This window comes from Geotrypetes seraphini, chromosome 10 (assembly GCF_902459505.1).
Source record: "Geotrypetes seraphini chromosome 10, aGeoSer1.1, whole genome shotgun sequence".
NCBI lineage: Eukaryota > Metazoa > Chordata > Amphibia > Gymnophiona > Dermophiidae > Geotrypetes > Geotrypetes seraphini.
In genome coordinates this window covers 144,302,536-144,326,251 of record NC_047093.1, presented here as the reverse complement: position 1 = coordinate 144,326,251, position 23,716 = coordinate 144,302,536, and the positions used below count along the sequence as shown (strand labels likewise).

General features: G+C 43.7%; 1 protein-coding gene across 1 annotated transcript in view; it reads left to right on the top strand.

Annotated features, from left to right (window-relative positions):
• Window positions 1–4,091: 4,091 nt before the first annotated feature.
• MYBPC2 (myosin binding protein C2) overlaps window positions 4,092–23,716 on the top strand; it is a 63,354-nt gene continuing 43,729 nt past the window's right edge. Inside the window, exons 1-2 of the mRNA XM_033961612.1 lie at window positions 4,092–4,193; window positions 19,785–19,841. Of these exons, the coding sequence (XP_033817503.1) occupies window positions 4,166–4,193; window positions 19,785–19,841 (85 nt within the window). The 5' untranslated portion in view covers window positions 4,092–4,165. The remainder of the gene's footprint in view (window positions 4,194–19,784; window positions 19,842–23,716) is intronic.

Here is a 23,716-nt window from a genome sequence, read left to right as displayed (position 1 = left end):
AGACATCCGGGTTTTACATCCATTGAAAGCAGTAGAAGTAAGGAGGATAAATAGACATCTCAGTTGAAAGCAATGGAAGTAAAACCCGGATGTCTCAATCCATCCTCCTTTTTCTGGAGCCATAGGTAACCCTACTCAGGACGGGGTGGGGGGGGGAAACCCTACAGAAAGAAGTCTCTGCTCTGAGAGGGAGATAAAAACCCCAGAGCACCTGTTCTTGATTTTTTTAAATAAGGGGCTGTGAGCTCATATCTTTTCACCAAATAGATGTCTATGTTTATCTGGAAAATCAAATCAGGGAATGAGAGATATAAGGGGAAGAAAATTCAAGCAGCAGTGGCGACCCAGCGGACTATGTGTCTGGTTGAAAAACAAGAGATTATGGGTTCAAATCTTTGCAGTAAATAAATGTTTTTATTTATTTGGAAAATCAAATCGGGGGGCGGTATAAGGGGGAGAAAATTCAAGCCAGAGATTGTTGGGTTAGTGGTGGTCTAACGGGCTTTGTCTGCTTTTGGAATAAGGGATGGTGGGTTCAAATTCTTTAACTGAATCCTCGTACAATGTTTTTTTATTTATTTGGACACCAAATCAGGGGGGTTCAAATCCTCACAATTAATAGATATTTATTTGTAAAAAATCAAATCGGGGAAGGAGAGGTATAAGAGGGAAAATAATCAACACAACAGTCACTGGGTAAGTGGTGGCCTAGTGGAAGGTGGTCCTGTTTTTGGAGCAAGAGGCTCAGGGTTCAAATCCTTTCAGTAAATAAATGTCTTTTATTTATTTTTAAAATGAAATCAGAGAGAAAAAGGTATAAAGGAGAGAAAAGTCAATCTAAAAGTTGCTGTGTAAGTGGTGGCCTAGTGGAAGGTGGTCCTGTTTTTGGAGCAAGGGACTGAGGGTTCAAATCCTTTCTTTAAGTAAATGTCTTTTATCTATTTTTAAAATCGAATAAGAGAGAAAGGTATATGGGGGAGAAAAGTCAACACAAAAGTCACTGAGTAAGTGGTGGCCTAGTCACAGTGGAAAGTGTTCATGCTTTTGGAGCAAGGAGCTGAGGGTTCAAATGCTTTCAGTAAATAAGTGTCTTTTATCTATTTTTTAAATCGAATCAGAGAGAAAGGTATAAGGGAGAGAAAAGTCAACTCGACGCCCAACTACAAAACATTCAGGAAAGAACCGAAAACCATACTATTCAAGAAATTTGTCAAATGATCTAACCAAACCATATTGAACATTCCCAGATCCCGATGCATACTATAGCTATAAACCTTGTAATCTCCCTGGGAATGCCCAGGCTGATTTCTTGTAAACCGCCTAGAAGGTATTGATGTGATAGAAGACATCAATGTAATATAATGTACTGTAATGTAAAAGTCGGTGGCCTAGTGGAAAGTATTCATGCTTTTTGGAGCAAAGGGCTGAGGGTTCAAATCCTTTCAGTAAATAAATGTCTTTTATCTATTTTTAAAATCGAATCAGAGAGAGAAAAGAATAAAGGGGAGAAAAGTCAACCCAAAAGTCACTGGGTAAGTGGTAGCCTAGTGGAAGGTGGGCCTGTTTTTGGAGCAAGAAGCTGGTAGTTTGCAGACGCTATTCCAGTCACTGGAGGACGCCATTGCTTCAGGAATCAGTATATTTAACTGCAGTGATGCTCAGTGCTGCCCTCCTGTGGCAAATATCTAGTATACCGGCTGAATCATTTATCCTCTACCTGGGCAGAGTTTCAACATCATTCCCGCCAGCATGGGAAAAAACCCAAGTGGTTAATGTGGAAACAGAGTGGGAAATGTAAATCAATCAAAACTGGACACATTTAAGGAAAAGGGAACTGAAACCAAAGGTTAAGAAATTGGAGAGTTGCAGCCCAGGACAGTAGATTACGGGAGATACGCAGCAAATACAGGCGTGGGAAAATGGAAAACCAGAAATGTAACTGCTAGGAACAGTTACCCTATTCACAGATGGCTGCAAGGTGCTGAGGGCAATAATTTTCCATGTAGAAAGATGCAATGAAATAACATCTCACATCCACTGGGAACGCTGTAAACACTTTAGGATCATGTCTATTTTTAAAATTGAATCAGAGGGAGAAAAGTATGAGAGACAGAAAAGTCAACTCTGATCCAATCTGCCAGCCAGTGTCCTCATGAAATGTGAAAGTCTTCACAAATGCAATAAATCTTCCAACCTTTTTTTTTTTTTTTTTTTACAAAAGCACTTTAATCATGCCATACTTAGCTTTCCATGGACACTGCAATAAACATCCCAACAGGTCTTGTTTCACAATGCAGAAATCGCTGCTTCAGGGGAAGATTGGAACTGAAAAAAACGCCTTCTTTACTGGCTCCCGACATCTTCTCTTTCCTTAACATTACATTGTAGTTCTCCCTTTTCCCTTTTCTACCTGTTTGTTTAGTCTTTTTATAAATTGTCCAGATGTTTTGTATGTTGTTAATTGTTTTGATATGCTATTTGTAGTACCCTAATTTTTAATTGTACAACCACCTTGAAATACATGATATCAAATTTGTAATAAACTTGAAACTTGAAAATGCCACCTTTTAAAAGCGGGAACAACAAAACCCGCCCATGCCTGAGAACCTCCCTGTTCCCCTACTTGTCCTGTTTGTCGGTTTGATTAGACTATAAGCTTGGTGTGTGTACATCAAGGAGCACTATAGAAATGAAAACTAGTGGCATGGCCTGGATAGGCTCTCCCTAGATGCATTTTTATTCTGCCCCTCCAGGCGGAAGGGGGCACAACCTTTTTTTTGAAAGCTATCTTGGCATCACGGCCACAAAAGGTTGACAAGCACTGCCATAGGATTGTAAGCTCTTTCAAGCAGGGACTGTCTCCTTTGTGATTCTGTACAGCACTTTGTACGTCTGGTAGCGCTCTACAAATAATAGGATTTTTTTAAAAAACCCACTCAGTAAGCTAGCTGTTTTTTATTCCATAGTGGCCACAGGAGGATGGTATTTCGATAAGAATCAGTGCTATGGTAATATTCAATGCTGCCCTTTGTAGCAAATCAAAGAAAAAACACACCCTTAACTCACATCCTCAACATCCCCTGTTAGTGGCCAAACAAGTGATAGGTAAACACTGCAAATTAGGTTTCATGGCTATTGGATTTTTGCCCAGGAATAGCTAATAAGATGAAAAAAAAAATTAAATTGAATTAGGTTGGGCAGACTGGATGGACCATTCGGGTCTTTATCTGCCATATCCCTTTCTATAATCGCTCTTCTAGTTGTAGTATCACAAAAGGCCACCAGGTGGCAGAGCCACTCCACAGATGATCAATACTGTGCTGCCCCCCCATCCCTTGGAACCCCCAAATTTCAAAACTGCCTGTACATCTCAGGAGTAAGGGGGCAACAATTCCCTCCCTATGAGCATCCCAGGTACAGAGGCTACCTCCCTATTCCATCCGCTCATTCTGGGGTGCCCAATGGGAGATTCTTTAACTTATGGGAACAGGTGCAAAACCTATTCTAAATATACAGCCTAAGAAATCTTAGCTGCAGTTTAAGCACTTTGCAGGGCTACTGCCCCGTCTGCACTATGTCCTTAAATGATTGATAATGCCTAACGAGAAGCCCTTCCCGATAACAGTACTGCATAAATGATGTACAGAAGAATGGCAGAGAGGTGGTAATACCATGCAAAGGGACCTGGCAGTATCCAAGAAGCAGGAGGGAGGAGCTGGCAGTGCTGAGGAGGTTTTCCTTCTAGAGATCCTTCATCTATATTCGGCTAGATTGTAAGCTCCTTTGAGCAGAAACTCCTCACCCCTGTATCTCAAAATGTTTATTCATAGTAGAGACCCTGATTTTATGGGTGACAGGACTCCCATGCCTTGGGGGGGGAGGGATGTGACTCTAGAAGCTGTATCCTTTACTCTTGCTCTGCTGGGAAAGCAGCTGTACCCAGCTCCTCTCCCCACTGCTTGCTCCTGCTAAAATTAAGACAGAGATGCTCCCTTCACCCCTCCCCCATGTTTTAAGAAGGTTATGGAAGAGCTCAAGAATGTGGCAGGGGTCCAGGGGTCAGGTGACTCTCTGGAGACCCACTTAGGTCTTTAAAGAGTCCCAGACGTTGCTGAAGAAGGGAGTGCGTGCCAGCACCCGAGGAGCGAGGGCGACAGAGCCAGCCATGCCCGTACCGGCGCCCAGCAAGCCTGGTAGGTCTCATCTTGTAATATATAAGAAAGGGTGGATGCCATCCCAGTGGGTCTCAGCGGGGGCTTCCCTTCAGTTCTGCATGGCAGTGTTTGGGAATACGTTATGTGGCTTCACTCACGCCTGCTAGTCCACTCGCGGCTTACACCAGCATGTCCTGCTGGGGGTATGAGACCTGTTGCATCTCCTCAGGGGCTGCGGGGCTCTGTAGGGGCTTTATTTCAAAATTGAACCTAGGAGACAGATACGCATGCTCGGTGTTCAGAAACATGCAACAAAATGTTGAGGGCACAGGGGATTGAAAATACCAGAGACCCCAGTATAATCTATATTCAGAGGGGGCTGAAAATACCAGGGACCGCAGCACAATATAGAGTGCACAGAAAATATCAGAGATATCTGCCAAATGCAACAAGCACAGGGAACTGAAGGTACCAGACACTGCAGCATATAGTCGAGGGTACTGAAAATACCAGACCCCAGCATAATGCAACAAGCGTGGGGAACTAAAAATACCAGCAACCACTACATAATCTAGAGAGCACAGGGGGTTGAAAGAGACTGCAGCACGCGGGGAGATGCTATTTTGATGGAAACTGAGAACACCGACATCTCATCATGCACTGTAGCAAAACCAGGCATGGATCAGTCTTCCTGGCTGGGAGCCCTTTCTGACATAGATTTACCACAGTAATCACTTCTTTACATTTATTTTCCTCCAATTTTCATTTCCACATGGAGCCTATGGAAAGATTTTCTCTTTGCCTCCATATTGCTGGTTTAATTTTTGATCTGTTTCTTTTACCCCAACCCAAAGTCAGGCTTTTCCCCCAGGTTACCAAATTCCAGGTGAAAGACTTTTATGACCAGTCCTGGTTCTGAATGCACATTGCAGATCAGTGTGGGATTTGTAGTCCCATTAAAACAGAACTGCGAGTCCCAGAATGCACCAGGGTGAGCTGTCAAATTAGGACTGGCCTCAAATTTCGCTCCTGGAACAGGGTCACTTAGAAGGTCTGTGCCCCCAGTACATTGTGGGTAATGAGCTCACTTTGATGATGTCATTGCACTGAAGGGACTTTGTCCTGTCAGCTTCTACCTCTACCTTTTCTAGCCATGCTTTTTGGGGAGTTTTGGATCTTTTTATTTATTTAATTTAATTGTGCTTTATATTTTTATAGAATTATTAGCTCAGTCAATCTTATTGGAGCAAGGCCTGGCCTTATTCAGGCCTTACCCCAAACAGGCTGATCCAGGCTTGGTTTGACCCTCATTGCTTGCTGGGAATAGTGGTTTTCTTGTAGGGAAACCAGAAATGCAATGAGGAAAGGAGGAGATGAGCATTTTGAGACTGACCTGGTTGAGAGGATGCCCTCTCCTTGTGACATGCGGTTCTGATGCATCTGATTTGGTCTCCGAGTATTCCTCTGAATTCTATTCCAGGATTTCAGCTCTTCTCCCCTGAAACCATCTGGTCCTGTGGCTTTCCCTTACCCTCTATTTACATCTGCAGTATCTTACCTTTCTGTCACTATCGGTGCCTGTGGGACAGCAGATGGAGGCTTGGCTTCTCCCTCTCCTGTCACCAAATCATTGCCCATTATCCCTGAACCTGTCTAGCTTCCAGGTCAGAGGGTAAGATTGGGAAGCTGTGTAATGCTACGAGATGTTCATAGTGATACACAGCTACTTAAAATAGAGATGGGCCCAGCACCCCAGAGCATACAGGAAGAATGATGGCAGCTCCTGACACTGGCAGAAAACACAGAGTGTGTGTCAGGTCCTTCTACCTGCATTTCTGTGTCCTCGCATGTGCAGAGGGGGAATCTGCATGTAGGACTTTGTGCACACCTAGATTAAAAAGGAGATGAGGTGATGTGTCAGAGAAACAGCTGTGTATCAGAGGTAGAGAGAGAGATAGCATCAGAAATGCAACTGTATATCAGAGGGAGAGAGCTTTGTAGAAGAGAAACTCTATCAGAGAGAGAGAGGGGAGACAGCTCTGTGTATCAGAGATTCAGCTGTGTACTAATCAGAGGTAGAGAGAAAGCTGTGTATCAGAGGAGCAGAGGTGTCTCAGTTCAGGTAGTCTAAGGAGATATGATCTGAGCTTGTCTTGCACTGGACAGGACCCTGGGATGTGTCATTAATGGCCAACTCTTCTGTCTGAATATCATCTTAAACCCTCACCATTGTGAGGGCCATTGTGCATCTCAAGATACTCGACCTGGAAAGGAAGGTCAACTACATTCTTGCACCTTTGTCTGGGCTATAAAGTAGAACTAGGCCTATTCCAGACCTTCTAGCCTGGAAAGGAGAGTTCTATCCTCCCATCCATGGAAGGATGGTCCTCCCTTACTCCTAGATCTTCCCCTGACCTAGAACTGAGGACCTGTGCCCTAATCTACTCAAAGACATTCAACTCTGGAATTTGTTGCCAGAGAATGTGGTGAAAGCAGTTAGCTTAGCAGGGTTTAAAAAAGGTTTGGATGATTTCCTAAAAGCCATTATTGAGATGGACTTGGGGAAATCCACTGCTTATTTCTAGGATAAGCAGCATAAAATCTGTTTTACTACTTGGGATCTAGCTAGGTACTTGGAACCTGGGTTGGCCATTGTTGGCTTGATGGACCTTTGGTCTGTCCCAGTATGGCAGCTCTTATGTTCTTATGTGAGCCAAGTACTGTATAGGACAATCAAGCCATTGTGACATCACTGATGAGGTTGGCTCTTAGGCATTGGTGGAATGAGGCATTATGACATCACAATCTCAGCTCTGAAATGTTGCTACTCTTTGGTTTCTACATGGTACTTGAGACCTGGGTTGGTCACTGTTGGAAACAGGATACTGTTGGCTTGATGGACCTTTGGTCTGTCCCAGTATGCCATCTGTTTTACTACTTGGGATCTAGCTAGGTACTTGGGACCTGGGTTGGCCACTGTTGGCTTGATGGACCTTTGGTCTGTCTCAGTATGGCAGCTCTTATGTGAGCTAAGTACTATATAGGACAATCAAGCCATTGTAACATCACTGATGAGGTTGGCTCTTAGGCATTGGTAGAATGAGGCATTATGACATCACAATCTCAGCTCTGGAATGTTGCTACTCTGGGTTTTTGCCTGGTACTTGGGACCTGGGTTGGTCTAAGTTGGAAACAGGATACTAGACTTGATGGACCTTCAGTCTGTCCCAGTTTAGCGATTCTTATGTTCTTCTGCGGTACCAGCCTCTCCCAGAAGGAGTCACTGTAGTGAATGGTGCAGGAGCTCTGGAGTGGGAGCTCACAGTTCCTGTAGTTCCAGCCTCTCCCAGCAGGAAGTGCTATGGGGAATGGTATAGGAGCACTGGGAGGGGGGGATCTCACAGTCAACAATACCTTTGACCACAGTTTAATTAATCTCTCCACTGCCCCTTGACCTAACAGGCATTGTCCAAAGCTAGAGGCTGGGCCCTGTGGGAACAGCAAAAGATAACCAAGAGTCTTAGGGGTTAAGTGCTAAGCTTTTCGGGGGGTGATTAATACTTACTGCATGGTGTAGGGTTACAATAGGTTCCCTGGCCACTGCAGCTAATTATATCACCATCCACTCTCTCTGTTTCCCTAATTGGAGAGACCCTAGAACAGGCAGCAATGTGAGCACAGGATGGAAAGGTCAGGGAGTGCGGGCGATAGGCCAGTGATGCAATGCACCCGAATGCATTGTGTTGAGGTGACAGTGTGTGCAGTCTCAGGGCTTCATGCGGTCTCTCAAGACATTTTCAGTACATTTAATGGGAGGGGGAGAGGGAGACACGGAGTCCCTCCACTGCACTCTCCAAGGGTAATGTATCTGTAGCACTCCCCAAGGTTAAAAGGTCCTTGCATTACAGCTGCTAGAGGTTCTATGCTGGACAGACCCTTGATCTGAGCAAGCATGGTCATATGTTGTCTCTGTTGTTATAGAATCTTTCACTGCACTGTCCAAAGAGGCGGATGAAAACTAAGGGTAAAAGGTCTTCTAAAGTGGTCGGCAGGTGCACAGGTACCAGTTCAATGGGCGCAGAAGATGCTTTAGAACCCTCGCTGTTTAGCAAGCTCCTTCTCTGTGTCCAGGAAGGAGTAATTTTTGAGGAGTTTAGCACACCCTTTCATTTTGAAAAGCTCAATCTAATGGGTAGAGATATATGTAAAGGAGAGAGGTCAACGTTGATCCATGTACAGAGAGGTATGAATAGAACCAGAAAAACTGAAAGTGGGAGAAAGCCCCAGGGCCTGATGGCTTACATTATCCAGATATTAAAGGAACTCAGAAAGGTTCTGTCAGTTCCACTGTGTAATCTTTGTCGTCCATCTTGTTCTAAATACCGTAGTTCTCCAAACTAGTGGCGGAGAAAATAAAGGCAAAAGAGTTGGCATTCCTGAAATATTAAAAAAACAAGAAGAGGAGTATAGAAAGGAATACCGGGTGAAACTGAAAGAAGCCAAGAGAGAGATAAGTCTGGTGAAAGCACAGGCAGAAGAGCATATGGCTAAAAATGTAAAAAAGGGAGACAAAATTTTTTTCAGATATATAAGTGAAAGGAGGAAGATGAAAAATGGAATTGCTAAACTAAAAGATGCTAGGAACCGATATGTGGAGAGTGCTGAGGAAAAAGCAAATGTGCTAAACAAATACTTTTGTTCTGTGTTCACGGAAGAAAATCCCAGAGAAGGACCAAGACTGTCTGGCAAAGTTACGCAAGAAAATGGAGTAGATTCTGTGCCATTCACGGAGGAAAGTGTTTATGAGCAACTTGAAAAACTGAAGGTGGACAAAGCGATGGGACCGGATGGGATCCATCCCAGGATATTGAGGGAGCTCAGAGAGGTTCTGGCGAGTCCTGATAAAGATTTATTCAACAAATCTCTGGTCACAGAAATGAAGCGATAAACTACAGGTCTGTAAGCCTCACTTATTGTTGGAAAAAATAATGGAAGTGTTGCTGAAAGAAAGGATAGTGAACTTCCTAGAATCTAATGGGTTACAGGATCCGAGGCAACATGGCTTTACTAAAGGTAAATAGTGCAAACTAACCTGATCGAATTTTTTGATTGGGTGACCAGAGAACTGGATCGAGGACATATGCTAGATGTCATTTACTTAGATTTCAGCAAAGCCTTTGATACAGTTCCTCATAGGAGGCTCTTGAACAAACTTGAAGGGCTAAAGTTAGGACCGAAATTAGTGAACTGGATTAGAAACTGGCTGTCAGACAGATGCCAGAGGGTGGTGGTTAATGGAAGTTGCGAGGAGGAAGGAAAGGTGAGTAGTGGAGTCCCTCAGGGTTCGGTGCTGGGGCCGATCCTGTTCAATATGTTTGTGAGTGACATCGCTGAAGGGTTAGAAGGAAAGGTCTGCCTTTTTCCAGATGGTACCAAGATTTGTAACAGAGTAGACACCGAGGAGGGAGTGGAAAACATGAAAAAGGATCTACAAAAGTTAGAGGAATGGTCTAATATTTGGCAACTAAAATTCAATGCAAAAAAATGCAGAGTAACGCATTTGGGGATTAATAATCAGAAGGAACCGTATATGCTGGGAGGCTGAAATGCACGGAGTGGGAGAGGGACCTTGGGATGATAGTGTCCAAAGATCTAAAGGCAAAAAGCAGTGTGACAAGGTGGTGGCTGCTGCCAGAAAGATACAGGGCTGTATAAAGAGAGGCATAACCAGTAGAAGAAAGAAGGTGTTGATGCCCCTATACAGGTCGTTGGTGAGGCCCCACTTGGAATATTGTGTTCAGTTTTGGAAACTGTATCTGGTGAAGGACATAAGAAGACTTGAAGCGGTCCAGAGGAGGTTAACGAAAATGATAGGAGGTTTGCGCCAAAAGACGTATGAGGAGAGACTGGAAGCCCTGAATTTGTTAACCCTAGAGGAAAGGAGGGACGGAAGATATGATTCAGACGTTCAAGTACTTGAAAGGTATCAATGTAGAACAAAATCTTTTCAAGAGAAAAGAAAATGGTAAAACCAGAGGGCATAATTTGAGGCTGAGGTGTGGTAGACTCAAGAGCAATGTAAGGAAATTCTTCTTTTCGGAGAGGGTGGTGGATGCCTGGAATGCGTTTCTGAGGAAGGGGGTGGAGAGGAAAACGGTAACGGAGTTCAAAAAAGTGCGAGATGAACACAGAGGATCTAGAATCAGAAAATAATTGTAAATATTGAAGAACTAAGACCAATACTGGGCATACCTGCATGGTCTTTGTCTTTGTATGGCCGTTTGGTTGAGGATGGGCTGGGGAGGGCTTCAATGCTGGAATGGTGTAGATGGGCTGGAGTAAGCTTTGATGGAGACTTCAGTAGTTGCAACTTAAGCACAGTACTGGGCAGAGTTTTGGATTCTTGCCCAGAAATAGCTAATAAGATGAAAAAAAAAAAATTTAATTGAATCAGTTTGGGCAGACTGGATGGACCATTCGGGTCGTTATCTGCCGTCATCTATTATGTTACTAGTTCCTTTTTTTTTGTCCCGGGTTCACTTGTCAGAGGCAGTGAGGTTGTAACACAATATGACAACAGGCAGGTTGTGTATTTATATACCTGATTTGTGGTTGTGTGTGTCTGTATGTTTACATATCTGATTTATCTTTTCCAACACCTTCCTGTGACATAATTTGGTATGTTTGATCTGATGTCTTCTAATTGCCAAGGAAGTACCCTATGTATTCCTTTGAAGGCCCACTTTTCAGCCATGGCCTGTTTGGTTTCTAATCCTATCAAGCCAACTAATTCAGTCAGGTAGGAAGACATCTTGTCTACCTACACTGACATCACTAAGGGTCAGAGCTGCTTCTATGTATCTCCCAGAAGCCTATGGCCAACTCCCTGGGTAGGCCCTGAATCCTCAGGCAAGCTAACTTTCAGGTTAGGTTCTGAACAGCACGATGTCATACTGACACACTGAAGGACAAGCTCAGTCCATCTTTGAAGACTGAAGAGATCCCACAGGGGCTGGAGAAAGGTGAATGATGACCCTCGGCACCAGGGATTTTCAACCCAGTCCGCGGGACACATCTTGGTTTTCAAGAAATCCACCATGAATACACATGAGTTAGATTCAAACAGTTTTTATTGATGCAAACATCATCAAATACAACATCAAAGCACATCAATAATAATAATATAATATACATAATAAAAGACAAATTCCACTTTCAATAAACCCCCACTTTATCTATATGTGTTTGAACCTCTACCATCCCTCTCCACACCCACCCCTCCCCACCCAATAGTACTCTCTTCCCAATGATACGCTCTTCATTTAACTAAATAAAAACCCAATTAAGAGACCCAACTTAAAATCGCACTACGGCCCTTAGGATGCAAATCTTGCAAATATGAATCCCAGGTTTGTATAAATAAAAATCTTTCGCTTTCTTATAATTCCAGCATCTCTAGCTTCCCAAATGGCCAACTGATGTAATTGGTTCCACCAATGTCAAAACCTCAGAGGATCAGGGATCGTCCAATATTGAAGTATACATTTTCTAGCCAAGAGACTCATTTTCCTACACAAACGCCCTATTTCCTTTAGATAAATGGCCAAAAGCTTCTGGCAAATCCAAAATAAAGAGAGAAGGAGAACAGCGCAAAGATCTTTCAATTATTTTTGACATATAATTTATTATTCGCTTCCTAAAGTGCTGAATTATGGGGCAAAACCAAAATGCATGACCTCATGTATGATTCTCCCTCCCACATTTATGACATAAAGGTGTAGGAAGACCTCCACTATAAAACAATTGTGTTCGTGTGTAATAGGCACGTAATGTAACCCTATAATACGTTTCTCTTAACCATGAGCATGATGGCACCCCAGTGTTGCTCTTACAGTACGGACAACATCCCAATGTCTCAAATTAAGCTATAAATCTTTCTCCCATTTATCCCGAATTTTCTGATAGTCCTTGTCTGGTAATAGTTTTTGCAAAATAGCATGAATACTAGACACCGAAAGAGACATCCCCTCCTCCTGAGCAAACAACTCTCTCAATCTAGCCCCCAAATGCAAACTCCCATAGTTCCCCCCCCCCAAACAAAACAGCGTTCCGCTGCTCATGCCTTCAGTGGTGATTCAGAAGGGGTGGTATGTTCGTTTCTACAGAGTTTGTGAAAGCCTGGGAGATGCCAAGAAGAGCCTTTGCAGCCAGGGATGGCTTCAGGCAGGGTGACTGCCTGAGGCCCTGTGTGACCACGGATGCATGTGGATCTTTCATTCAAATCCCCCCCAGGATGAGCCAAAGCAAGACAACTTCGAAAAGGTTGAGCTAAAGCAGTGGTCTCAAACTCGCGGCCCCCCCCCAGGTATTATTTTGAGGCCCTCGGTATGTTTATCGTAATCACAAAAGTAAAATAAAAGTTTCTTGATCATACGTCTCTTTAGCTATAAATGACAATATTATTATTAAGACTTAGCCAAAAGGAAAGATTTATAAACTATAAAGAGTTTTACCTCATGCAAAATTGTTAATTCTTTAATAAGACATTAATTTTTATTTTTTTTTGCGGCCCTCCATGTACCTACAAATCCAAAATGTGGCCCTGCAAAGGGTTGGAGTTGGAGACCACTGAGCTAAAGCAACATGTTGAGTGCCTTTCTACCCTTGCCAGGTTTATCAATGAACTGCCTTTTGAGTTAACAAACAGGACCACTAAACACCACCCTTCAAAGAGAGAAAGAGATGGATGGGCAGAGGTCCTGCATAGCTCCCCACCCCAGAGCAAAGTGAAAGGGTAGCCAGGGGCAGCATTGCAACGGGGAGGATACTCAGGCCCCGATGTTCTAAACTTACCGTTAGAATCCTGTGGCTCGTTGTAGTGCCGGTAAATTTTCCGACTTCAAAAAGACGAGCGATTCTGCAAAAACCTCGCATGCAGATGAGCTCGGCAGAGGTCCACGGAAATTCCATCGGGTCAAATCGTTGGAGAAAGCGACTGACACGTGTGCATGGAAAGAGGCGGAAATGTGCGTATGTGCCAGAAAAAGCTATGTCACAGGCCCGCACGAGCGTGAAACATAGGCCTGGCTTACGTATGTTCTGCCAAAACAGCGTACAAAAAAGCATTTGCGTATGACGTGCGCCCATGATGTGCTACACATCATGGGCGCACGCCATACGCAAATGCTTTTTTGTACGCTGTTTTGGCAGAACATACGTAAGCCCCTCCCTTTTTTTTTTAGCTTCCACCTGTCATGCAATCGGCAACCCCAGACCCGCCAGCATATGCTTTTAACAAATGCGCTTGAGACACGCCTAAGACAGGCGCATAAGACGCGCTTTTTAAAAAAAACCCCATCAACTATGATAAATGTATAAGCACATAAGCAATGCCTCTGCCGGGTCAGACCTGAGGTCCATCGTGCCCAGCAGTCCGCTCACGCGGCGGCCCAACAGGTCCAGAACCTGCGTAATAATCCTCTATCTATACCCCTCTATCCCCTTTTCCAACAGGAAATTATCCAATCCTTTCTTAAACCCCAGTACCGTACTCTGCCCTATTACATCCTCTGGAAGCGCATTCCAGGTGTCCACCACCCGCTGAGTAAAGAAAAACTTCCTAGCATTTGTTTTGAATCTATCCCCTTCTAATTTTCCGAATGCCCTCTTGTTCTTTTATGTTTTGAACAAGAGGGCATTCGGAAAAATTAGAAGGGGATAGATTCAAAACAAATGCTAGGAAGTTTTCTTTACTCAGCGGGTGGTGGACACCTGGAATGCGCTTCCAGAGGATGTAATAGGGCAGAGTATCTTCATCTCTTGTACAATCGACAGCCCCAGATCTGCTGGTGTACACTTTTGACGTACCTTTACCACAAGCGCCTGATATGCACTGTTAACACTATTGATTTTGGAGCGTTATAGGTCAGTGTTTCATGTCGTGCATCACCAGGGAAATGTTTGGGCATCGCCCAGAGTGCTCATTTTAATATTAATTAGAGAATGACACGGTGACAAAATTCATCACCGTTCCCGTCCCCGCGGATAAGGTTTCAAGGTTCAAGGTTTATTAAATATTTGATGAATCGCTATATCTTTATACAAAGCGATGTACATAATGATAAAATAGGTTAAGTTAAAATACATACGATATATATAAACATTAGAAGTCAGACAAGACAAACAACAATTGGAAGGGAAGGAGGGGAAAAGTTACATCTGTTATATTAAGAAAAACAATTAAGGGAAAAAATCGAGGAGCAGGGGGATTCTTAAAAACGGAATTCATAAAATAAAGTAAAATTTAAATATTAAAAGCCTCTTTAAAAAGGAATGTTTTCAGGGATTTTTTGAAGGAAGAAATGTCTCTTTCAATTTTTATATATTGGGGCAATGAATTCCACCATTGGGGACTCACTACAGAGAACATATCTGATCTTCGATTACCTATTATTTTTAAAGAGGGAACAACTAATAGGTTTTGGAAAGATGATCTAAGTGCACGTGCGGAACAATGGGGAATTAACATTTTTGATATGCACTGAGGTTCATTGAATATCAAAGTTTTAAATATAAGTAGCAAGACCTTAAACCGTTCCCGTCCCCGTGGATAACCGCGGGAAACCATCTTCATGTCATTCTTTAAGGAGAGAGGAAAGAATCAGAGTATAATTGGGCACAACCATTGACCCGCAAGCTTTGCTTTGAAGAATGCTGGTGTAGAAGGACCGAGGTTGAAATAGACACTAGAAAATGACATGGGATTATTTCCCGCGGTTATCCACGGGGACGGGAACGGTGATTAATTTTGTCACCATGTCATCCTCTAATATTAATGACCTCGTTGCACTACACTGACATAGTATTATCAGAGGATGCTACGAAGGGCGGAAAAGAATGCCAAGAGCCAACAGTGCATCGGATGCTAAAATACTTAGACCTGGTTTAACATCGATCTTTAAAGGCACGATAAGTTTAGAACATCGGGGCCTGGGCTGGGATGGGACAGTGGCTCTAGGTCCATAAAAACGCACTAGATTATATGTCTTAGGAATCCAGACGGAGACTATGTGGAAAAGGATTCGGAAAAAGCCTAACTATTAAATGAATACTTCTGCTCAGTCTTCACCCGAAAAGCGCCGGGGCTTGGCCCTCAGCTACAGACAAGGGTTGGCTCAGTTGACCCATTTAGTAACTTTGAGTTTACGCCCAGCAGTGTCTACGGTGAGCTGTCAAAGTTCAAGGTTAACAAAGCAATGGGGCCGGACAACCTGCACCCCAGGGTGCTTAGGGAGCTGAGTGATGTCTTGGCGGAGCCACTGTCCGCGCTCTTCAACCTCTCCCTTAGTATAGGCAGCGTCCTGTTGGACTGGAGGACGGCTAACGTCATTCCACTCCACAAGAAAGGCTCAAAGATGGAGACAGCAAACTACAGACCAGTGAGTCTAACATCGATAGTGAGCAAACTAATGGAAACTCTAATCAAACACCAATTGGATAAGATCCTGGATGAGGAGAATCTACGGGATCCCCGACAACATGGATTTACTAAGGGGAGATCATGCCAATCCAACCTGATCAGCTTCTTTGATTGGGTGACGGGGAAGCTGGATATTGGGGAGTCCCTGAACATCGTGTACCTGGACTTTAGCAAAGCATTCGATAGCGTACCACACCGCAGGTTGCTGAGCAAGATGAGTTCTATAGGATTAGGTGACACATTGACGAAATGGGTTGGGAACTGGCTTGGAGGTAGGCTTCAAAGGGTGGTGGTGAACGGCACCCCCTCCGAAATGACGGAGGTGATCAGTGGAGTGCCACAGGGCTCAGTCTTGGGCCCAATCCTATTCAACATCTTTATAAGGGACTTGGCAGAAGGGCTTCGAGGTAAAATAACATTATTCGCCGATGACGCCAAACTAAGTAATGTAGTGGGCAAATGCACAACAGACGAAGATCCAATGCCCGACAACATGATGCACGACCTACTCCTACTGGAGCGCTGGTCTAGGACATGGCAACTCAACTTCAATGCCAAAAAATGCAAAGTTATGCACCTGGGCAGCCAAAATCCATGCAAGTCTTATACCCTTAATGGCGAGATCCTAGCAAAAACGGTAGCAGAACGAGACTTGGGGGTAATCGTCAGTGAGGACATGAAGTCTGCCAATCAAGTGGAGCAGGCTTCATCCAAGGCAAGACAAATCATGGGTTGCAAACGAAGGGGTTTCGTCAGCCGTAAGGCGGAAGTCATTATGCCATTGTATAGATCCATGGTGAGGCCCCACCTGGAATACTGTGTGCAATTCTGGAGGCCGCATTATCGCAAGGATGTGCTGAGACTGGAGTTGGTGCAGAGAATGGCCACCCGGATGGTCTCGGGACTCAAGGATCTTCCATACGAAGAACAGCTTGACAAATTACAGCTATACTCGCTCGAGGAGCACAGAGAGAGGGGGGACATGATCGAGACGTTCAAGTATCTTACGGGCCGCATCGAGGCGGAGGAAGATATCTTCTTTTTCAAGGGTCCCACGACAACAAGAGGGCATCCGTGGAAAATCAGGGGCGGGAAACTACGAGGTGACACCAGGAAATTCTTTTTCACGGAAAGGGTGGTTGATTGCTGGAATAGTCTTCCACTACAGGTGATTTAGGCCAGCAGTGTGCCTGATTTTAAGGCCAAATGGGATCAGCACATGGGATCTATTCACAGGGCAAAGGTAGGGGAGAGACATTAGGGTGGGCAGACTAGATGTGCCGTGGCCCTTATCTGCCGTCTATTTCTATGTTTCTATGTAGATCCCCCCTAAACACTAGTCAATAAGCATATTTATGAGAGGAAAAGGATCTCAGAAACTTCCTTGATATTCAGGAATAAGCCTTAACCGAGTCTTACAAGGTGCTGGGTTTCTCTCATCAATCCTAAAAAAAAAACCTCTCACTAATTTTTATTTTTAATATTTCCGTTTTCTTCCATTAGCTCTATATAAAACTTAAAACTCATGCTTCATGCTTGACACAATATAACACACTCAATAGAACAGTCCACACTTATCTTAGTGGTCACCAACAACCATGGCCCAATGGAACCCGTTTTGCCATCAATACCGGCTTTGTCAAGGGTTCTCCCAGGCTGCTACACTGTTTTGACCAATGCAGAGCCGCAAGATACCATGAAAACAGATTCTTAACAGTTCTTAATTTTCTATTCCATTTTATCATTACTTTTAAAATTTCACCCTCCTTCTGTACTTTCCTTTCATGTGTCCTTTACTAGGCTTATTGTAGTTCTCCCTACTTCCCTTATGTCATGTTCGTGTGTGTCAGTTGTAGTTAATAATTAAGACCCTGTTTTTAATTGTAAATCGCTTTGAATTAATGATATTGCGATACATCAAAATTTTAATAAAACTTGAAGCTTCAAATGAAAGAGACTCGATTCATGCACATTTACACCACATAGGTATTTAAACGTCTCTATCATATCTCCCCTCTCTCCTCCAGAGTATACAGATTGAGATCTTCCCCATATGCCTTATGACGAAGACCACACACCATTTTAGTAATCTTCCTCTGGATCGACTCCATCCTTATTATATCTTTTTGAAGGTGCGGCCTCCAGAATTGTACACAATATTCTAAATGAGGTCTCACCAGAGTCTTATACAGAGGCATCAATTCCTCCTTTTTCCTACTGGCCATACCTCTCTCTATGCAACCTAGCATCCTTCTAGCTTTTGCCGTCACCTTTTCAACCTGTTTGGCCACCTTAAGATCATCACATACAATCACACCCAAGTCCCTCTTGTCTTGTGAGTTCACTCTTTCATGTTCCAAGTGTGTGTAAGTGTGTGTGTGAGGTGGGGGGGGGGTAGCCGTCCCAGATTTACACTAAGAGTGGCGGAGTCTGGCTTTTGAGGATGGGGAGAGCAGGTCTCTTCTTGAACAGCTGAGACTTTCCAGATCTCTGTTCAGTGCAGGGCCAGGAGAGGTATCTTTTAATTTCTGGAGAGACACTGCAAGCCCTGAATCAGCTGTTTCTTTCTTGGGGTATGAGTGGCAGGGACAGGTCTGTTCCCATCCATGTATCCAGAGGCAGAAGGAAAAGCAGGTGTAACCAGAGGCGAGATGTGCACCCCTGTGCTAGCCTGTGCCGTGTTACACGCGTGTCTCCCCTCTCAGCAGATGCAGTGAATGACAACACAGACCATGCACGTATGTGACAAAATGTCATTCGCTCTTTTTATAGACTGCGCAGTGTACACTTTTTCCTGATTGTGCATGTGCACACACATAAACAATGATTCATACATGTGCACCCTGGACGATCTTGGCTCTAAAGCAGTGGTCTCAAACTCAAACCCTTTGCAGGGCCATATTTTGAATTTGTAGGTACATGGAGGGCCTCAGAAATAAATAGTTAATGTCTTATTAAAGAATTAACAATTTTGCATGAGGTAAAACTCTTTATAGTTTATAAATCTTTCCTTTTGACTAAGTATTAATAATAATATTGTCATTTATAGCTAAAGAGACATATGAGCAAGAAACTTTTATTTTACTTTTGTGATTATGATAAACATACCGAGGGCCTCAAAATAGTACCTGGGGGGGGGGGGCCGCATGTGGCCCCCAGGCCACGAGTTTGAGACCACTGCTCTAAAGCAAAATAAAGATCCAGAAAGAAATGAAATGAAAAAGTCTGAGCTGTCTACCCTTACCCTGCTCTGCAGTGAGGAGAGAACACAGAAAAGCATCCAAGTACACTTATTAGATAGGCTGAAACTGTACTCCTCCAGCCTGGTAACGGGAGACACCTCGTACACGCTGGATTGGCATTCGTGTGGTAATGAAAACCAGGGTGTAAACTGAACCTCAGGATGGAGAGAGAGAGACTCTCTTATGGTGCTGTCTCTGCTGCTGTTTCATTCCACAGACTCTGATATGTTTCATTCCGGACTCTGGTATCTTCAGCTCCCTCCTGTCTGCATTATGCTGTAGAATCTGGTATTTTCAGCTCCATGCACTCTCTTTGTTGGGCCCTAGTTCTGGTATTTTCAGTCCCCTATGCTTTTCACATTGTGCCCTGCGCTCTCTGCATTGTGCCACAGTCTCTGGCATTTTCAATCGCCTGCACTCTCTGCGTTGTGCCTCAGTCTCTGGTATTTTCAATCCCCTGCACTCTGCATTACACCACAGACTCTGGTATTTTCAGCTCCCTCCTCTCTGCATTATGCTATAGAATCTGGTATTTTCAGCTCCATGCACTCTCTTTGTTGGGCCCTAGTTCTGGTATTTTCAGTCCCCTATGCTTTTCACATTGTGCCCTGCGCTCTCTGCATTGTGCCACAGTCTCTGGCATTTTCAATCGCCTGCACTCTCTGCGTTGTGCCTCAGTCTCTGGTATTTTCAAATCCCCTGCACTCTCTGCATTCCACCACAGACTCTGGTATTTTCAGCTTTCGTGATCCTTTCTCACACTGCTGTGTCCCCAGAGCAGAACTGCATTTGCAAGATCACTGGTAGAAAACTCTGAAAGCCTACAGTAGAGTTGAGAATTTACACAGTAGTGATCTTTTCCCTTTCTCACTTCTAACAAAATCTCTCCATCTGTCTCTCTCTCTTTAGCAGCTAAAAAGGGAGCAGCTCCTGCCCCGGCTTCTGCCCCAGCACCCCAGGGAAAAGGTAAGAAGCATTTTGAATGAATGAGATCGCAAAGCTCCAGTGGACATTGGAGTTCAGGGTGAATATTGCATCTTGTAGGCGCTTATGTTAGAACATAAGAGCTGCCATACTGGGACAGACTGAAGATCCATGAAGCCCAGTATCCTGTTTCCAACAGTGGCCAACCCAGGTCCCAAGTACCAGGCCGGAACCCAAAGAGTAGCAACATTCCAGAGCTGAGATTGTGATGTCATAATGCCTCATTCCACCAATGCCTAAGAGCCAACCTCATCAGTGATGTCACAATGGCTTGATTGTCCTATATAGTACTTGACTCACATAAGAACATAAGAGCTGCTGTACTGGGACAGACCAAAGGTCCATCAAGCCAACAGTGGCCAACCCAGGTCCCAAGTAGTAAAACAGATTTTATGCTGCTTATCCTAGGAATAAGCAGTGGATTTCCCCAAGTCCATCTCAATAATAGCTTTTAGGAAATCATCCAAACCTTTTTTAAACCCTGCTAAGCTAACTGCTTTCACCACATTCTCTGGCAACAAATTCCAGAGTTGAATGTCTTTGAGTAGATTAGGGCACAGGTCTTCAGTTCTAGGTCAGGGGAAGATCTAGGAGTAAGGGAGGACCCTCCTTCCATGGATGGGAGGATGGAACGCTCCTTTCCAGGCTAGAAGGGCTGGAATGGGCCTAGTCCTGCTTCATAGCCCAGACAAAGGTACAAGTATGTAGTTGACCTTCCTTTCCAAGTCGAGTATCCTGAGATGCACAATGGCTAACTTTCCAGGCCTGGTGAGGGTTTAAGATGAGATTCAGTCATTTTTCCAAGGCCTAGGTCTCAGGTATGGGGTTGTCTCTCCTTTCCAGGCTCAGAGAAGATCTTAAGCTCTAAGATCCAGAGATGGGGGGCTCTCCATCATTCATGTCATATTTGCTTAGGCTCCCTTATAGTCTGTCACACGTGTCCCTTCTTTCCCCTTAGCCTGTCATGTGTATCTTATTGACATGATACTTGGGTCTCTTGTTTGTTTTCAGCCCAGTACCACTCAGTCATGTGTGTTTTATCAGGAAGGTACCAGTCTGTCATGGGTGTCTCATGTTTCTGTCACATGTGTCATGTCAACATGGTACCAGTCCATCACATTGGTCTCATGTTTCTATACAATCTGGTACTGGTTTGTCACATGTATCATGTCAGCACAGTTCCAATATATCATGTGGGTATCATGTTTCTTCACAGACCGGTTCATCATGTGTCCCATATTCCTGTCATGTGTCATGTCAACATGGTACCAGTCCATCACATTGGTATCATGTTTCTATACAATCTGGTACTGGTTTGTCACATGTGTCATGTCAGCACAGTTCCAATATATCATGTGGGTATCATGTTTCTTCACAGACCGGTTCATCACGTGTCCCATATTCCTGTCATGTGTCATGTCAACATGGTACCAGTCCATCACATTGGTCTTATGTTTCTCTACAGTTTGGTACCGATTTATCGTGTGTGTCTGTCACATGTGTCATGTCAGCACAGTACCAGTCAATCAAGTGTGTTTCATATTTCTTCTCAATCTTGTCATCACATGTATATCATGTTCCTGTCATCTCAACATGGTACCCGGTCCATTACATTGGTCTCATGATTTTCCACAATCTGGTACCAGTTTGTCATGTGTGTCTGTCACATGTGTCATGTCAGCACGGTACCAGTTAACCATGTGTGTTTCATATTTCTTCTCAATCTGGTACCGGTTCATCACATGCATATCATGTTCCTGTCATCTCAACATGGTACTCGGTCCATTACATTAGTCTCATGTTTTTCCACATCTGGTACTGGTTTGTCATGTGTGTATGCCACATGTGTCATGTCAGCATGGTACCAATCTATCACGTGGGTCTCATGATTCTTCACAATTGGATACTGGTTCATCGTGTGTCCTATATTCCTGGTCTCATGTTTCTCTGCAGTCTGGTACCAATTTATCATGTATGTGCCATGTCAGCATAGTACCAGTCCATCATGTGTGTCATGTGTTTCTTCTCAATCTGGTGCCGGTCCATCACATCGGTCTCACATTTTTCTACAGTACTGGCTTGTTATGTGTGTCTTTCACATGTATCATGTTCATCAAGTAGATCTCATGTTTCTCCTGTAACGTGTGTCTCACGTAGAGAAAACTCTACACACACAGCTTTAGGGTCCTCCCGTGGTGTCAAAAAGGCCGAAAGCATCCACCAGAGAAAAGGAAAGCTTTCTTCAACTCAGCAAGTTCTTTTTCTGGACCTGGATTCCTTGCTTTTCATCCTCCAGACACACCTTATTTTTAGAAAGGCCAAGCTCTTCTTACAGAGGCAAGATTCACCAATTGAGGTGTCAGGAGTCCCAAATCTGGCTGTGTGATCTTGCTTTCACAGACCCTGTGACATCACGCTGTTTCCCACCTCTCACAGACCATGTCCCACCGGTCCTTGGATCCCTGATTTCTCAGGGGCTCTATGATGTCACTCTCTTCACAATCCTCTGCCCTCCAGAGATGCTGTGATATCACAACATTATCCTCTCATAAACTCTGTGACATCATGCTTTCCCTCACTTCTTGCAGGACCTATGATGTCACACTGTCTTCCACCTCTCTCAGACCCTGTGATGTCACTGTCCCTAGGGTCTCTCTCATATTATCCTCTAAGCTTCTCATGATCTTGCATGCTTCCCAAAATCCCTCACATGCATCCTGCCTGTAAAGGAGAGGCCGCATGGGACTGCCACCGCAACCGTGACAGCAGAACTGGTTTCAGACTGGGAAGAGAAGAGACACCATAGTATTCAGACACTGCCACCTAACCACCTGTCTTCCTTTCCCTTATGTGATCCGCAGGAGGCCACCAAGAGGAGCTGCCCGAGGATGGTAAGTTCTGTGCGTGTGAATATGAGACATTTTTCAAATATTATTAGTGATCAATGTTATAATATATCACAATAGAAAATAGGATATAAACTGACCCCCTCGACATCATCAGTGGAAATTATTCAACCACAGCACGGAGAGAAGCAAAGAAAACCATACACTTAAAAGAAGATTTGGAGAGGAATACCCCCCACCCAAAAAAAATAAAGTGTGGGGGGGGGAGCCTTGAAGATAAAAACTAATTTATGAATCTAAAAGCAGGAACTTAAGATTCAGCTGACACTCCAGGAGCAAAGGAGCAGATGCCAGGGGCATTTTTAACTGATCAGGTTCCCAGAAATATCTCAGCCTCTGCTATTTAAGAAGACATCTTACAGGGGCAAAGGAGGAAAATCTGTGGCTGTGAAGACCCATGAATTATTTCTGGTCACTCTTACTTCAGGAAAACTGAGAAAAGGTTGAGACCTTATAATATCCAACGACTGCTACAAAAAAAAAAAAAAAAAAAAAAATACAACCTCTCTCCATTGCTTCAGCAAATACCACATTTTCAGAATAATGAAAACAAAACATCCCGACTGTCCATAAGCCCAGTTGTTCAACCTTAAATATCCTCGCGCTAGTCCAAAAAGGTTGTTTTTTTTAAAATACTTTTTTTATTTGCAATTTGAACAATAATTATTTTTAATACATGCAAAAACACTTGCAGAGAAACATTCAGGATTTTATAGGAAAAAATATCAACATCTTGGATTGAGTAGAAAAATAAGAAAAAGAAACACGGTAACAATAATAAAATTGAATAAAATTCAAGTCCACAGTATTATGAAGAGAAAGTAAAATGTTCCCAACAGAGAGCCAAATACTCTGGGATATCTGAAATACCTTTTCGAAACAACAAAGAAACTGGAATGGTCAGTTTTTTATTTCTTGTTTGGGAATTGGGGATCATACAGGTTTTCACAA